Raw genomic sequence first — 16,550 nt, 5'->3', positions numbered from 1 at the left:
ATGTACAGGGAATTCGTCGTCCTAGAAAAGATCGGCAGTAGAGCCTTTAAACTAGCATTGCCTACAGCAATGAAAATACACCCAGTCTTTCATGTTTCCTTGCTTACACCAGCCCGCCACAAGGACCTTCCTGATATTACAGGACGTCAAACCACCGGAATCCACCCGTTATAGTAGATAACGAATGGAAGCAATCTTTAGAGGACAATTTGATTCTGGCCCTCGCATCGACATCAGTATTACTCCTGGATCCTCATAAATATTCGAACGAGATAAAGCCATTTTTCGGCCAGGATGACTGGCGTGCAGTCAATGATCACATCCAGCGAATATTCAACATCAAGCGCCTGCCACCACCCCTTGCAACCACCACGAACTTCCTTAGTGTCATTGAGGACTCGAAAGTACGGCCTTTTTGAAACGTGTTTTGGAACTCTTGTTGCATTTCAAAGGTTGAATTGGTGATCTCCTTAAGCATTTCAAATCGGTTATTAATGAATTTGTAGGTATTTCCGCAAAAGGGGAAACAACGGGCAGACGGTCTGCAATAAGGGTCTGCGCCAAGTATATCCCTTTTTTTTTAGCCGTCTTATAGCTTTTCCTTGTTGAGACACTTAATAAAGCATCTCGCAGAATGAGAGACAAAACCTTCAAAGTCACTTAAATATAAACTATTGCATGCCTCGCCAATTCTAGTCATCAGTGTCTCCTTTTCAAGGAACTTATTTCGTTTTACTTTACTCTTGACAACCGACCAGAATTGTTCAATTGAATTTAATTCCGGAGAATATGGAGGAAGATAAGCGTATCGATATCCTCGAGAGTTGGTATACTTACCGATATCTATGGATAGGAGCATTATCCATAACAAGATAATGCCCCCTCATTTCTGGATACTTACCCATTTCATCAAGAGTAGCCTTCAAAAAGCTCAAATAATGCCCTGTCACAGTTCCTGTGCTGTAAGTATTCGTCTCACTCCCAAGCTTTCTCTTTTTTTAGGCGCTTTGGAACTCTCAAACTAACATTCATCAGACCCTTGGCGGATATGGCGCCTAAAATTGACGTTGCAGTCGCTTTAGTTGTGGGCACTGTAACTGCCATACCTCGTTTTAAATTAATGTGAAAGGCTGATTCATCAAGAAAGATGCAATTTGTTGTGAAATCCAGGTCAGTTTGCTGCCACTTTTGGACCCAGTCGTACCGTTGTTGAACTTTCCTCACTATTCCTTTCCACTGGTTGGAATTGCGCCTGCTTAATGGAAAGATTATACTGAGTTGTCATGAAGTTGTAAACTGTACTACGAGATACATTAAGACCTACAAAATTCTGCAATAAATGCTCCACTACTTCAGTTAAACCAGCTGAAGGATTCTCATCAATGTAGTTTCAAAGAAAATGCTTATGCTCTTCTCCTAGAATACGATGTCGACCTGATTTTTTCTTTTTTTCGAAAATACTTTCGGGATCTTCACGATAACGTTTGACCCATCTCTGTGCTGCTCGGATATGAATACCTAATTATCTTGCAGCAGCAGAAGCACTCAGGCATTTGTTAAAAAATAAATGAAAAAATTCTAGTTTTTTCGTCATCCGAGTAATATGTATATCGTCGCTTATTGAATAACTCCATTGCAACATCTTCATTATGCCTTTCAGCTGTAGCTGGAACCATCGCATGAAGTGGTCTTTCTGGAGGTTTATCCATTAGAAATTGAGTACGAGAACTTATCGTTTCAATAGCAAATAGCTCTTCGTCTACAATAAGGTCCATAGGCTCAACTCCATTCTCATCAACGACACGTCCTTGTTCATCCTCATAAAAAAATTGCATACTCATTTTAATGCTCGTAAAATAAATTGAAAAGAAAAAAAAAAAAAAGAACAAAGAAATAACGTGTTTATAAAATAAAAACAAATGCCGAGTTTTATTGATAATGACTAAGCGACAAGTAAAACTAACGACTTTTCTTTCTGAAATGACTGTACCAGCATTACAATCTTGGAAAGGCTTTTGGTCTTTGCTGATGTAAAATATAAAAAGAAGCTGGGTGGAGCTTAATTTAGCAATTTTCGAAAAAACATTCGCAGGAAAAAAGTCACCTCCACAAATATCCAATTGTTTAGTTTTGCCTTCTGTTTCCTTTTGGCCAAGAATTTAAAAGGGCCTAAATTTTTCATTTAATTCATTCAGTTTTAATAGCTGCTGAGTTCTCCGTTTCTTTCTTCTTTTTATCATCTCCTAGAAAGAGACACTGGCTTTCCTAACCCTTTAAAGTCACTTATTCATCTTCTTTGTTCTATTTTTAACTTGAATGGCAATGTATGGCCAAAATAATGCTAGTCATCCAGATAAATTCGCTGGACAATATCCTCCTCCTCCTCCGCTTAGATCACCAGTAGCTGAGCCTCCGTCCATATCAGCGAGTACCAACGATATTCATACTGATCAACAAGCACAACGCAATCAGCCTCAGTCAGTCAATACAACCACAGTGACAGCGACGGAACAACACCCGCCATACCATTTAAATACCACAGTAGCAGACTATCCCGTAGCAACAGATTTTAGTAATATGCCGAATGTAAACAGTTATACGAACGTTGGAACTAATACCGCTCATGCTGATCATTATGAAAACATTCATAATAACAGAATGTCATCTATAAATTATTCAAATAGTCATCTACCTAATAACAATTCATACCCAAGTTATTCAAATTATGCGACTGCATCTACACCTCCAATCCAACAACAACAACAACAACAACAACAACAACCAGTACTTCCTCAGCCACATTCAGAAATATACCTTCCTTTAACAGCCCCTCCTCCAGTGTTGAATGACTATTCATTACAATATTCATCCCCTCCTCAGCAGTATTACCACAATCCTACACAACCACATCATCAACCTATGCTGTATCAAAATAATGCTACTACAACTTATGACGATGAAAAAGATACCTCCTCACTTGATAGTTATTTACGACGAGAAAGGGAAGAATACCTCAGACACGATGAGTCGAACAATAACACTAAGCCAATGGCCGCAGCCATGAACATGACGTCCTATGAAGAAGTTCCGTTACCAGTAAAAGAAGAAGAAAAGAGACCCATGGTCAGACCTCACTATGTACGGCCTACTCCGCCTCCAGAAAATGAAGCAGAGTCATATCGTTATCGACCTGCTGAGTTTAAACAGCACCGAAGTTGTTGTCGAGCATTTTGCTGTTGCTATAATCCTGCTATTACCTGTTGCTCCTTCTTTTGGTTATTGGTGAGCATCGCATTTCTAGCTGCAGGCATTGCGCTCATTATTGCATCGAAGGTAGTGACAGATAAATGCAATAGTCAATGCTTGGGAACACAGATAGCGGCAAATTTCGAACAGGTACAAAGTGCCTGTGGTACCATATGCAGTAAAGTCTTACATGAGGGAATGTTTTATGGTGGTATTGTTGTGGCCGGATTAGCAGCAATAGCTATTCTTTGGAAAATTATTATGTGGACCTGCGCTGGCTATTCAAAGTAATATTCGCCAATGTCAAAAAGGAAGCATCTGGCTATTGTATATTATTTATTTCTTAAAACGCACAATAAAATCAACAAAAGCTTTTCTAGTGCCCAGTTGTATGACTTTGTAGCAAAGGGCTTATTTATAGGAAGTTTGTGATAAACAATGAGCATACCTTTGTCAAACTGAGGAACGGGTTGGTTGTATTCCAATCGGCTGCTTCACGATTGGGTCGGGCTGTTTTGAGCTATCTTTTTTCTTAAGGTATCCATCATGAGCGGCCGCCTTCTGATGGAATAGTACTGTCACGTCGGAAAAGATTACTCTAAGTTCGAGACAGAGATAGATGATGAGTTGACACACAGTGGTTTTTCCTGTTTGCAAATCATTACGCGTGGTTGAGATATTTAGAATCATTAATAACTTTACTCATACTATGGTAGCCTTGTTTTCATTATCGGACGCTTTAGTTTTCTTGTTGTTGTAGGATGGTTTCCTTTAAAAAGGCTCTGCTAACGTTAGGGGTAATTTGAATGCTATTGGCAAGAACTACACGGTGCAGTTGCTGATACGTAGCAATCAACTTTTCCCTTTTGGCTAGCCCTTATAACAAGGATTGGCGTTTGAATTGTCGTTAAACGCTCTAACGTCTTTATTTTTTGAATGAATGGAACAGAGGGGTACTTTGAACGATGATAGGCTACACAGAGAAACTGTCATAATGATAGACCTACAAGCACCTCGTCGCTTTTTACAAACGTCAATCTCTTGGCAAATCTTTATTATTTGAGAATGTTTGTGGTATTCGTGCTTAAGAGCACTATATCGAGGATAAGCTGAGCTCAACATAAAGTTGCTCAGTTTCATCGTCTTGGCAGGTTGTCTATGAGCATTTAAAGAGCAATATGCTCTACTGACCTTTAATACATATACGTTGCTAACCCCTGACTTATTCCTACCATCAGGTTTCTTGTGCTGTACCAACTACTTTTTATTAACGTTCTCAATTCTTTACAGTAAGAGTCAATGTAAATTTAAGCATTTACAGAACAAACTGAAGCTCTTTTTGATGATAAGAAGAGATAAGTACTCTGGTGAGGATATGAAACCATAGAAAATAAAAAGAATGACAAATTTGGGCTTTTTTCGTCTCGTGAAATGCACACTGTGACCAAACGTATATATATATATTTATCCCCAATCCCCAAAATGTTCTCCAAAGGTTTTCTACATAAAAGGGAAGCGTCTCGATTAAAAGTTTATCATTCTTTGTCATCATTTGCTGATAAATGATGTGCTCGCCATTCCGAATTCTTTTTGAAGGAACGAATCAGGATTGTGAAAGGAATTGAATCGTGAAACATAAACCCGTGGAAAGGGCAAAAAATTAATTCCGGAAGCAGTAGGCAGATCAATAACTCGGACCGTGATCCTCCATTGTTGCATCATCCTGACAAACGAAAAAGTAAGGCAAATGGCAGGGTGACCAGCCAGTATCCGAAAACATCACTTTTAGCCATTTCATCGACAAATATTCCAACATAAGAACTTACATCGAGACTGAGGCTGACAGTACTAATTCTGCCATGGCTGTATGAAAATGGGGCCACCAATAACTGTACATCCGAATCAGTTGAAAACACCCATGAAGGATGCGCTCTAGACCTTTTTTGCTTTGATGAACGCGTCCGATAGATGTTCTTGTATAGTGTTTTATTATAAATTCAGGGCCCAAGTTAAACAGGGTCTTTTAGGCTTAAATTTATCAATGGAGACTTCTGAAACTTTGTTTATGTAAAATGATCTACAATATCAGTTTGCTTTGTGTTTAGTAGGTTCTGACAGTTACTAAGATACCATTGTAAACGAAGCTGCTAATCTTTTCTGCGTTGAAAATTGTCACCAGACGGCGCGCTGTTGTTTAAAAAGACACGATAATCGGATATACAATATAGAGCCTGACACTTCAAACTCATTCGAAAATTTGATTGATCAAGATCGTCTTTCGTTGATAGCATTAACGCATCCTATTGAGGGGCCAAAAAAGTTAAAAAAAAAAGCTGTCTGCTTGTGTTTCTCTTTTTTAATTTTTTGGTTTTTTTTTTTTGTTTTGTTTTGTTTTTTCATCTATTTTTTCTTTTTTTTTTTTTTCAAATCAGCAAAAAAGCTTACATTCATTTCCTATCATCTACTTTTACGAAAACCTCAGTTTAAACGAATATGTCAGAGGAAACACACAAACGGCAAAGAGTCAGTAAAGCATGGTAATTTGATTAAGCGAATTTTATGCAATCTTTTGTTTCGTTTATCCTGCTTCACAACGGGTTTGAAACTCACGCTCTTTATTTTGTAACTCTAAATTTTTGTTCCTCGGCTTAGTGAACAATGTCGAAGAAAGAAGGTGAAATGCGATGGTGCTCAATCTGTTTGTAGTAATTGTGCTGCTCTAGGATTGGCTTGTACCTATAAAGAGTCAACGAAAAAGGTATGCTGATATTCATAGTGCACTTGTTACTTTTTTTCCCCCTCTAATCCTGATCGATTAAATCAATTTTAGAGAGGACCTCCCAAGGGTTATATAGAAGCTATTGAAGGCAGACTACATCGATTAGAAGCCTTATTAGGCAGTATAATACAGGAAGATGACCCACGCTCTCAAGCGATTATTGCAGAACTGAATGCACCTCTTGAAACAGCTTACGGTGAACTTGTTCGACCCCGTCCAGCACATAAGAAGGATTCTCCAGAAGATCAACAATTTCGCGTCACACCTACTAGCAGAAATACTGAAGCTAACGTGAGCGATACAGCTACGCCTGACGAATATCACAACCATAGTGGTTCAACGAAACGAGACAGGGATTCATATGCCTCGAAATCTGACGGCGATGAATCTGCCAACGACAATCTCGGCAACTTATCCATTGACGAGAGTGGGCAATTACGTTATTATGGTAAATCCTCTGGATTTTACATGTTGCGAGGCAGTAAGAATTTTCAAAATGGTGCCTTCCATTTCAACTTGACCGGCAAACATCACCAAAACCATCACTATCATGGTGGCGCTGCCGGATCACCCTGTGGTTCTTCTTCTGCAGCGTCGTCGCCTAATCTCAACGGAAGCCTTGCCTCGATGGTCGTTGACCCTTACGCTTTGCCTCCCCCAGATTTATCTCAACATCTATTAGATCTTTACTTTACACATTTTTACCCTTTGCTGCCCCTGATTCACAAAAAGTCATTTTTGAAATCCCTACAGTCCAGGGAAAACGCTCCTCCGCCTTTGTTGTTGAATGCTATCTACGCTGTAGCTTCCCGTATATCACCCGATATTCGAGTGAGATCGGATCCGAATTCAAGGGACACCGCTGGCGATATTTTCTTCGAAAGGGCAAGAATCTTATTGGACTACGAATGGGATGACTTCAAAGTATCTACCGTCCAGTCTTTATTGTTGATGAGTAGTCATCAAAATGGTGCTCTAAAGAATATTCGTGGCTGGTTATATAGTGGTTTGGTAAGTTCAGTTCAACTTTTTGTTACTACGTGCTTTTTCCTTATTTTGAAGAAAAAAGCATGGAAGAATACGTAATGAAGGTGGATAAAAGAGAGAGAGAGATAAGGTCCGCCCGATCAAACTTGAAACTAACTGTCTGATTGGCCGATCACACATTGATCGATCCTTGGGCTTTTATCTTTTGACAGGCATTCCGAATGGGTCAAAATCTAGGCTTAAACAGAAATTGTGATTCTTGGAATTTGTCTGATGATGAAAAAGAAGAACGAAAACGCGTATTTTATTGCTCGTTTGTAGTAGACAGACTAACATGCGCCATGCATGGTAGAGCACCTATGATTGATGACCGTGACTTGGATGCGCCGTATCCGTCACAGCTCGATGGAGACGATAAAGAAAGTAAAACAATCATGGAAGACTTTCATCAACTTATCAAACTATGCGAAATATTGGGTGATATTCTATGTCAATTGTACATGGTGAAAGGCCGAAAACATATTCATCAAATGTCATCACCCGATTCGATTATATCGATGCTTGATCGAGCACTCAACAAATGGATGGCCAAGCTACCACCTTGTTTACAATACAGACCACCAAATACCCGCATGGCAGAAACTGCACCTGCACCTACTTTAGCTATTTGTCAAATTCACATGCTTTTTTACACTTCACTTATTCTACTGCATCGTCCTTTCATTCCTGGGCCTACTCAAGAAGGTACACCTTCTGTATTCCCATCAGCATCGATTTGTACGTTTGCAGCCAACAAAATTTTAGATATTGTCGTTTGCTTGATGGCAGAAGGACGATTAAAAAATGTCAACAACTATGCACTGTATTTCATGTTTACAGCCGGCATCATTTTTATCAACGATGCTCTCTCGTCAGACTCCATGTTTGCTTTTGAAGCGAAAATTAGCATCAACAAGATTATTCGAGCCATGGATGAGGTGGAAAAGACCTGGATCACATCGGCCCGTCATTGCAATATTTTGGCAGAGTTAGCAGGCCTGAGAGACATCAATTTGGAAAATATCGATGAACATCATTCCCGCCCAACGCAAATCAATGAATCAATACGTCCTTCTGAACCCTTATCCATTGCTGTACCCAATTCTCCCATCATGTCTTCTGCATCAGCAGATACAAACAGTATCCCTGCGCAGACTATACCACTTTCACCGCTTGAGTTCAACAGAAATCCCATCGATACGCGACGCGGTACCGAACAAAGATTCCCTGAATACTTGACTCAATACGTAAACAATGTTCCTGTCAGTTTCAATAAAGACACAACCAGTGTGACAGAGTCACCTTCCTTTACAGCATCGACAAGCGCACAATCAACACCCGGACGCTACACTACTACTTCTAATACTACTACTACAAACAATAATAATACCACTAATACAGCCAATACTTCACCCCTCAATAACGCCTATTCAACCCCACCCTCTGCAACTAATACCACTACATCCACACCCAACATTAACTTTGACCCCATTGGGACAGCTTTCTGGGGTGTGCCTATGTCGTTTGATATTGATGAATGGAACAGTTACTTTAGTAATCAAAACACGCTGCAACAGCAACAGCAGCAGCAGCAGCAGCAACGACAGGGAGGCGGTAATAGTAGCGTCGTACCTACAGATTCAATTCAAATGGTTATGAATCCATCATCGCAACCCTCCTCAGAAGCAGCGCAACAACAAGCACAAGCAAGTGCTATATGGTGATATCCAAAACTTAGTCATATAATTTGTTTGTTACTTTATTGACGAACAGAACATAGATTTTTTATTGCCTCCCAACTCTATTTTATTTTCATTTTCTTGTAGATATCACTTTTAATTATAGACATTTTCCACTTCCTTTGTATTCGAATAAATAAGTATTGTCATATTGCCAACTTGGCAGAATATGTAATTTGGTAGTCAACCTAGCGTTTCGAAAAACCCATTGTTTGTCCAAACAAATAAATACCCTTCAAAAGGCGACACATTTAGAACAAAATACGGGAGACCCTTGCCTACATCCTATCGTGCGTTTAATTTTTTTTTTTCGCTTAAGCTTTTTAGCTCCTTATTTCATTATGTAAACATTGCAGTATACGATAAAATTTTCCAGAACAATCATATTTTTATCGTGGCAATTGTCTATGATCTCTTCCTTTCTCCGGCTTTTCAAATAAGCGTATTCCGTTTTACTCCTAGCATACAAACCAGACAATGACAGAAAAAAAAACCTCATTTCAAAGACAGCAGGCACGCCAACATCAGCGAAACACAATAGGAAATACGAAAGTAGGTCAGGAGAAGACTAAGTTAAGATTTAATTTTAAAGGTAAATGGAAGGAGAGGGAGAACAAAATCTTTCATTCGATACCATTTTACGTATTTATACTGTCCGTAAGAAGAATGACTTTAAATGTGGTGGCTGAAAAAGAAGAAAATGAAATTTGGAAATTATAGCATCTCCTTAATACTCTTCTGTTCATTGTAACCGTAAACGGTGCTTCATTGTTTTTCAAGTCAACGCAAATAAGTTGCAGATAATCACGAATGGCTACCGTCAATGCGCGTACTATGTTGGTTACAGTTCGCTTAAACGTGAACCATTTCTGAAACCTTCTTTTTCTTCACAGGAGTTACATAAATTATCAGAATTCAGCAGTGAATAAGCGGGAATCTTCAAATAACAATGGTGATAATCGTACGTACAGCCTACAACGACGAGATTTCTTCATGACTGCGTTTCATCCTTGCTTGGCCGTTATTTCTACTCCTGAATCTTCTTCGAATTGTGAGTGAAACAACCAAATTATGGAGGAAATCATTGATATTGTCACAACAGCAGTGTGATCAAAAGGTAAGCACCCCTTCCCCTTTATTTTCTTCAATCATGTAAATACAATGGGTACCTCACGACTTACAACTACAGCCTAACACCTGTAAGTCTTCTTAGTTTTCCACTGTTTCTGTCAGCCGTAAACTTCTTATTTAAAGAGACAATCCATCCTATACATGCTTTCACTCCTTCTTCTTTTTATCTATATTTCCTAGCTTTCATCATGAGAGTTTTCTCTAGCACGACTTTCGCTACATTTATTATTTGCACATTACTTCTCGTCATAGGTTGTTCACTCACACAAGCGCTTTCTCATACTGACAAAATCAATATATACCAGCCAAATTTGTACGAACATGATTTTTTAGTCAAGTAAGCTGTTTGCCAAAAAGAAAAATAAAAAAAAAGGCTCACATTAGCTATTCGACTCGTCACCGAAAACAACTAATCATTGGTATTTGTTAGCCATTTGGATAAGCGAAAAACATCGGAGAGAAGGAAAAATGTTAAAAAGAAGACAACAACCAGAAAGAAAGATTGCAGTCAAGTCGTTTGCGCTCTTAAGCTTAAACCTTGTCCCAAAGCCTGCCCTCTATCTTGCGGATATATCGGTAATCTACATTGAAATGAACAAACATTTTAATTAAGCTATCCGTTGACCAACTTTACATTTATCGTCAGATTCGCCGGATCCATGCTGTCCGCTTTTAGGCAAGCCTGTTTGTCCGAAGCATTAATTGTTATAAAATCTTTTTGCTTGCATGCAGAAAGCAATATGTGTAATTTTAGCCTATCGGCGGCAACGAGACAAGGTCGCATTCCATCACCAAATTATGCTGTATTTTTATTTCTATTTTTTAAACCATCAATAAAGTCCAATACAACCATTGTTGTGACACTTCTATTGAAGCATTGAATTTAGAATGGGTTGATAAAAGGAGGAAAGGACGTATATAGATTATTATTTCGTCGCCACCGTGAAGGAGTCTATGAGCAAATAAAATTCAAGCTAATTGCAATAAATGCTTGCTTCAACACTTTATTCTTTAGCTGAAATAATTCTAGAACCAATTTGCAAAATGAACATTTTCAAGTTTTGCAGCAAAAAGGTCTTTCCACAGTATATAAGATAATATAGCTAGTGACATGCCTAGTAAGGTTCCTGCTATCACTTGCGCTCTTGTATGATGTTCTAGTCTAACTCTGGACCATATGACACCACATGCAAAGCAGTGAAACAAAGTCAATGCACAGTATTCACTCGCTCGCGACGATAGTGTTGCAGTTTTATTTCGATGTAACTCATAGATTATGAGACAATGAATGTAAGCGGCGAAAAAGCTGATGGCCGTAGAATGAGATGAGGGCATGCCATAACTTTTTTTGACCTTAGCTTTTATCACTTTTCCATTATGTTTCAGTAACTTTGGTATGGGGCGTGGCTGTCGGATGATAGACTTGAGAATCTTTGCTACAACTGTTGCTAGAATAGCACAAATGGTGAAATAGACGACATGAAGAGATCGTGAATAGATAATGGCAAAGAATGTGCAAGAAATGACAATTTCTCTCGTCTGAGGGCAATGTAATTCCGCCAAATTCTTTAGTGTGAGTAATATTTTGTCTGACAAAAACAGCCGCACTGTTTAACACTTACATAGGAGAAAATAGTTAGCAGTAGTCTACTCGTCATAGATCGCTCTTTGATTATTACCCAAAAGCAAATAGTTAAAAAAAAGAGCCCAGTTCTTCCGCGCCCCCCCCCCCCACAAATCACCGTTTTCGCAAGTTAAATTCACCATTTCCCTGCCTTCAATTCATCGTTTTCATTTCTCACTGGGCTGTTTCGATAAGCATCTATTTCTAAAATGTCAAAGTATACCTGTGCTTATCAAAGTCTATTACGCAGTCAAACGTGAATATTACGGTGCCTCAAAAGATATTGTTTAGTTTGATCGGAAAACAATATCATGTGGTATTTGCCTATTACTCCTTTACAATATACAGATTTGTCTGCACCTTGGTAAGATATTGTGATCTTTTATGGTTTACAAGGCATAATAGACGCACATTTACTCAAAGGCCGCTAATATGGGTTTTATACAATGATATCACTCACGAATAAAAACGCAACTACCAAAACTATAATAAAACTAAACGGTTGCTTGTTCAAATGAATGCCTCCGTCTTTAATCAATTAAGGCTAAAAGAGATTGTTTAATCGCTAGGCATGAAGGTCAAAGCATATATAAAAAACTCTCTTGACGATTGTAGAAGTTTTCGTCGAAGAGCTTGCCTCTGCATTGGTCTTAGTGCTACTGTAGAGGTTGATGGAGACTTAACCAAAAAAAAAAAAAAAGCCAGGACGATTTATACATGCAATTACTTTGCTTATTCGTCCAAAGTTAGATCGACTGGCTTTTTGTTTGTCAAAATAAAAGAAGACGAAGGTTTGCGGAAAATTGTGACTGAAAGTAGCTCGACGTGTGGAAAAGGACGAAAAATGAAGGCTATAGCCATTAATACGTGCTACTATCTGCAAAATTTCTCGATTTTGCACGTAATGTCTTTCACTCTACTGCAAAAAGATTGACGTCTAATCTCTTTTTCGAAGAATGCAGTACCTTCGTTGTAATTCTTTCTTATGCGGCCCAGGTCAATTTATAATACCATAAATAAAATGAAGCTCAATCAGGGGAGAAAGTTACACCAACGATAATTTGAAGACCAGGAAACGAACAACTAAAAACAAAATTGAGTCTTTTCCTGTACATAGTCTACCTTTTCTATTCATATTCTTTCAGAAATTTCCTGTATCTGAAATTAAGAAACTATGCAACAATCGCATATTACTCAGATTCCATTCAAAAGGAAAAAGCCAAAACGTAGTAATGTTATTGATATTTATACCTCATCATCTTCTAAAAGTAAAAGTAAAACCTGCAATTCTATCAAAACAAATGTATACTTATTGATCTGTACCTGTCTTAATTTTTTGTTGAAAAAAAAAGATACTGCACTTTCATCCCCGCCTTCAATTGCAGCAATGCCAACACGAAGGCTAGAATGTAGCATTCAACATAATCACCAAAACAGTGATATTTCCTCCAAAACACCCACTATATATCCTGCATTTTTATCTCAAATTGCAGACGAATTGAAGCGACGAATTACTTTGTCTGATAATGTCAAGGATGATATTGAATACAAAAACTCTTTTAATGGAAAAGAGATTGTGGTAAGTGATATCTGTTATGTTTACCATGTCTTTCATAATTATGTGATAGTTATTCTTTTTTTAATGAGTAAAGGATAAATTGAAAGCGATTATCAAAACCTCAGATAAAGACCTAGCAATAAGAATCGGTAGATCGTTAAGCGCACAGCGTTTCTTTCATGATGTCAGCTATGAATGCCAATTAGTTTATTCTACCGCTTATCTATACGAGTTTACCAACTTTGTGTCTTATATTACGGATCTACGGCAGCCACGACATGAGATTGGGTTTATTGGATCGTCACACGTGAAAACCACAGCAGTTGCAGTTTGTAATGGCAATAGTTTACCAAACGGAATTGTCACTGAATTGACCCGTTGCTACTCACCGACTTGCTTTGACATGAAACCTTGCTACAGTCCTATCTGTCCAAAGCGGTTATTGAAGGTCTGTCTGTAACAAAAATATCTATCAAACATCGTACACTTACTTCATACTTATAAAGACATTACAGATAGGTGATGCTCGCAAAGATATATCTTCTGTATCTAACTTGCTTGCCTTTGAAGTTCCGATAGGTACAGTACCACGACAACTTTCAACGGCTCAGCATAGTTACTGGAAGGAAAGTATCGATAAAACGCTTTACGAGTCTATCCCGAAAATAGAAAGACAAAGACAGGAGAATATTCATGAGCTGATTTACACAGAAGAAGATTATGTTCAAAGCCTTAACTATTTACGAGAAGTAAGTGCACTATAATACAACTTGAAAAAGTGCATGAATACTTCTATTGAACAAATCTTTATACAGATGTGGATCAAGCCTTTATCTGAACAAATGGTCATACCAATGTCTAGACGAGCACCTTTTATTCAAAAAGTATTTGGTGGTCTAAATGAAATACACAATGTCAACCTTCAACTTTTGAATGCTCTACAGATACGACAGAGTCAGCATGCCATTATTCCTCAAATAGGCGATATTTTATTAGACTTTGTGGTTAATTTTGAACCTTACATTAGTTATGGAACAAAGCAATACGAAGCCAAATTTGTGTTGGAAAACGAGAGATATATCAACCCCCACTTTAATGCTTTTGTTGAGGTACGTAGTGAAAACAAAGAAAAATTGAGAAACAAACAGCTCTTAAGTACTCCTCTTATACATATTCAGCGAGTGGAGAGACATTCAACTTCAAAGAAGCTTGAAATTAATGGCTATTTAACCAAGCCAACAACCAGGCTTGGACGATATACTCTGCTCATAAATGAAATACTTAAACATACACCGCCGGACAATGTAGACGCTGAAGACTTACCGAAAGCGATGGCAGTTGTGAAACGATTCTTGATCAAAATCAACGAGGAAACGGGGAAAGCCAAAAATCGGTTTGACTTGGAAAGAATTCACCACAGCTTACGATTCAAATACAAGGCTGACATGATAGTAATCCTCAAATTTATCCATGCAGCTGCTATTCTTTGGCTCATTCTTTGGTTTTTTCTGAAACTTATAATTGTTTAATGTCATAGAACCTTGATCTTCTCAACAAAAACAGAATCCTTATAAAGCAAGCAGTACTACGAAAATCTGTTCAACCCAACTCCACGGAGTACCAAGTATTCTTATTCGACCATTATCTTGTCATTGCAAAAGCAAAGTTTAATAACGGTGTAGAGACTTATGTCATCCAGCAAAGAGTAAGAAGGATTTATTGTACCACTCGTAATTAGCCTAACCTCGAGCTTACAGTTCACTTTTTAGCCAATTCCTATAGAGCTTTTATCAGCCTTCATAAAAGACGATGCTGCTATCACGCAACATCATAAAAGATCGAATACATTAACTTTACCTTACATAAAAACAAACAACTCCAATACATCATTAATTCCACCACTCAGGGCAGCAACAGATATGGAAGTCTATCGCCGTCAACAGGAATCAACGACTAATCAGGACAATAATGATAGTTTACATGCATTTCCCATCACATTTCAACACCTTGGTCGAGATACTGCTTTGAGGCAGTGTATACTTTACGCGCCTTCATCCGCTGCCAGAAACGCCTGGATAACGAAGATCAAACAGCAACAAGATAAAAAAAATACACGACGCCCTTTGTTTCGGCTTGCTCCAGCTTTTGTTGATGGTAATTTTTCAATATATAATAGAATCCAACATTTTACAACGTTTGGTAGGTTATATTAAAATTAAACAGAAATTATCTATGATAATGAACATTTTTATGCTCCTGACTCTATCACATGGATATAGGAAATGGGCAGAAATACCTATTGGCTGCAGACGATGGTGTCTATGTGGGACATTGTCAATCCAAAAATACAGATACAACTCCCCAAAAAGTACTTTCGCTCCCTCGAGCTTCGCAGGTACAGGTTATAGAAAGTACAGAAAGGTTACTAGTATTAGCAGATAGGATGCTATGGGAATACCCCTTGACTGTGGTTAACAATAAGCCTGAAACGCAGTCTGAAGGACGACTCCTTCAATCCAATGTACCATTCTTCCATGTAGGCACTTGTATGAGGAAAACTATGGTATGTGTTCCCAAAGTTTCTTCTTTGAAATCTGTTATCAGCGTTTACGAAGCCGTAAAACGAACGGAGAATAAGCATGCGGCTACTTCCACCACTTCAGCCTCTGCTACTACTATAAGCTCCGTGCCTTTTTCCACGAGTACCTCTAAAAGAAGAAGCATCCTACTACTTTCAATCTTTCAGAATTCAAAGCAGCAGCCATTTAGCGAGACGTATTTAAAAAAGATAAAAGATACTTATGTGCCGTGTGAAGCATATGCGATTGAGTTGACTCCAACAATGATGTTGATTACTTCTTCAAGAGGGATGATCATGATAGATATGAAAACAGATCATCCCCAACGTAAGTTTCTGGTACAGGCCAGGTCGAATGACGCGGATATATCCATAAATTATTCATTTTTTCCATCCCTCTTTTATCAGAGTTACTCAACCCTAAGGATGAGAATTTGGCTTTTATTTTGGAACGAGAAAGACAAGTATCTCCTACAATAAATTTAAAGCAGCCGATAAAACGAATGGCTATATTCAAAACCCAACAAAGTCATTATATTCTCTGCTATGATGGTATGTATTACAAAATGGGCAACATATGCCTCGTTTGGAAATAACATTGTTACTGACATTGCATAAAAACTTAGAATATGCGTTTTATATCAATAGCAAAGGAGATCGCTTGTTTAATCATTTCTTAATTGCCTGGGAAGGATGTCCGGAAGCCTTCGCGTTCGTTTATCCTTTTGTTTTGGGTTTCGATCCAAATTTTATTGAAGTTCGCAATGTACATACAGTCAGTATCTATTAAGAAATTCATCTTTTGGCTAGTAAGATTATGGTCTGATGATAAATTTTTTTTTTAGGGAGCAATAGAGCAAATTATCCAA

The 16,550-nt window shown here is 38.2% G+C and overlaps 9 protein-coding genes across 9 annotated transcripts; 6 read left to right on the top strand and 3 right to left on the bottom strand.

The window, feature by feature from the left end:
• BDF20DRAFT_838429 (uncharacterized protein) lies at positions 1-419 on the top strand (the record flags this gene model as incomplete). The annotated part of the gene is made up of 2 exons (XM_053079163.1): positions 1-145; positions 178-419. 2 exons carry the CDS (start codon positions 1-3, stop codon positions 417-419), a joined length of 387 nt encoding a protein of 128 aa, XP_052932707.1.
• Positions 420-1,375: 956 nt separating this feature from the next.
• On the bottom strand, positions 1,376-1,920 carry BDF20DRAFT_888930 (uncharacterized protein). Its single transcript, XM_053082102.1, has one exon. It carries the CDS (start codon positions 1,839-1,841, stop codon positions 1,557-1,559), a length of 285 nt encoding a protein of 94 aa, XP_052932706.1. The 5' UTR covers positions 1,842-1,920; the 3' UTR covers positions 1,376-1,556.
• A 396-nt stretch (positions 1,921-2,316) lies between these two features.
• Positions 2,317-3,537, top strand: BDF20DRAFT_838428 (uncharacterized protein; the record flags this gene model as incomplete). Its single annotated transcript, XM_053079162.1, has 1 exon — positions 2,317-3,537. One exon carries the CDS (start codon positions 2,317-2,319, stop codon positions 3,535-3,537), a length of 1,221 nt encoding a protein of 406 aa, XP_052932705.1.
• Positions 3,538-4,026: 489 nt separating this feature from the next.
• Positions 4,027-4,712, bottom strand: BDF20DRAFT_99563 (uncharacterized protein). The gene is made up of 2 exons (XM_053085409.1): positions 4,566-4,712; positions 4,027-4,503 (listed from the first exon to the last, which is right to left on the bottom strand). Exons 1-2 carry the CDS (start codon positions 4,629-4,631, stop codon positions 4,117-4,119), a joined length of 453 nt encoding a protein of 150 aa, XP_052932704.1. The 5' UTR covers positions 4,632-4,712; the 3' UTR covers positions 4,027-4,116.
• A 1,193-nt stretch (positions 4,713-5,905) lies between these two features.
• Positions 5,906-6,136, top strand: BDF20DRAFT_792630 (uncharacterized protein; the record flags this gene model as incomplete). Its single annotated transcript, XM_053076215.1, has 2 exons — positions 5,906-6,004; positions 6,077-6,136. Coding segments are annotated over 2 exons (159 nt in total), but the record flags the coding sequence as incomplete, so codon positions are not given.
• A 357-nt stretch (positions 6,137-6,493) lies between these two features.
• Positions 6,494-8,775, top strand: BDF20DRAFT_826422 (fungal-specific transcription factor domain-containing protein; the record flags this gene model as incomplete). Its single annotated transcript, XM_053078074.1, has 3 exons — positions 6,494-7,036; positions 7,225-8,317; positions 8,453-8,775. 3 exons carry the CDS (start codon positions 6,494-6,496, stop codon positions 8,773-8,775), a joined length of 1,959 nt encoding a protein of 652 aa, XP_052932702.1.
• A 1,619-nt stretch (positions 8,776-10,394) lies between these two features.
• On the top strand, positions 10,395-10,623 carry BDF20DRAFT_826333 (uncharacterized protein; the record flags this gene model as incomplete). Its single annotated transcript, XM_053078064.1, has 2 exons — positions 10,395-10,497; positions 10,568-10,623. Coding segments are annotated over 2 exons (159 nt in total), but the record flags the coding sequence as incomplete, so codon positions are not given.
• A 324-nt stretch (positions 10,624-10,947) lies between these two features.
• BDF20DRAFT_838425 (uncharacterized protein) lies at positions 10,948-11,858 on the bottom strand (the record flags this gene model as incomplete). Its single annotated transcript, XM_053079161.1, has 2 exons — positions 10,948-11,528; positions 11,813-11,858. 2 exons carry the CDS (start codon positions 11,856-11,858, stop codon positions 10,948-10,950), a joined length of 627 nt encoding a protein of 208 aa, XP_052932700.1.
• A 1,074-nt stretch (positions 11,859-12,932) lies between these two features.
• Positions 12,933-16,471, top strand: BDF20DRAFT_826085 (uncharacterized protein; the record flags this gene model as incomplete). Its single annotated transcript, XM_053078033.1, has 12 exons — positions 12,933-13,124; positions 13,198-13,391; positions 13,449-13,555; positions 13,623-13,852; positions 13,919-14,212; positions 14,282-14,554; positions 14,641-14,808; positions 14,873-15,302; positions 15,383-15,720; positions 15,850-16,009; positions 16,090-16,233; positions 16,308-16,471. 12 exons carry the CDS (start codon positions 12,933-12,935, stop codon positions 16,469-16,471), a joined length of 2,694 nt encoding a protein of 897 aa, XP_052932699.1.
• Between the last annotated feature and the right edge of the window lie 79 nt (positions 16,472-16,550).

The sequence above is a fragment of the Mycotypha africana genome (genome assembly GCF_025528875.1).
Source record: "Mycotypha africana strain NRRL 2978 chromosome Unknown BDF20scaffold_10, whole genome shotgun sequence".
NCBI classification, from domain to species: domain Eukaryota; kingdom Fungi; phylum Mucoromycota; class Mucoromycetes; order Mucorales; family Mycotyphaceae; genus Mycotypha; species Mycotypha africana.
The sequence above is the reverse complement of the archived record's forward strand: the minus strand, read 5'-3'. Positions and strand labels throughout refer to the sequence as shown.

What these genes read in the sequence shown, in the direction of transcription:
- BDF20DRAFT_99563 (XM_053085409.1), bottom strand. Translation starts at nt 4,631, where the DNA reads ATGGTTTCATATCCTCACCAGAGTACTTATCTCTTCTTATCATCAAAA. An exon ending in AAAGAGCTTCAGTTTGTTCT is followed by an intron (nt 4,504 to 4,565) that starts GTAAATGCTTAA and finishes AATAAAAAGTAG; the next exon opens with TTGGTACAGCACAAGAAACC.
- BDF20DRAFT_888930 (XM_053082102.1), bottom strand. Translation starts at nt 1,841, where the DNA reads ATGAGTATGCAATTTTTTTATGAGGATGAACAAGGACGTGTCGTTGAT.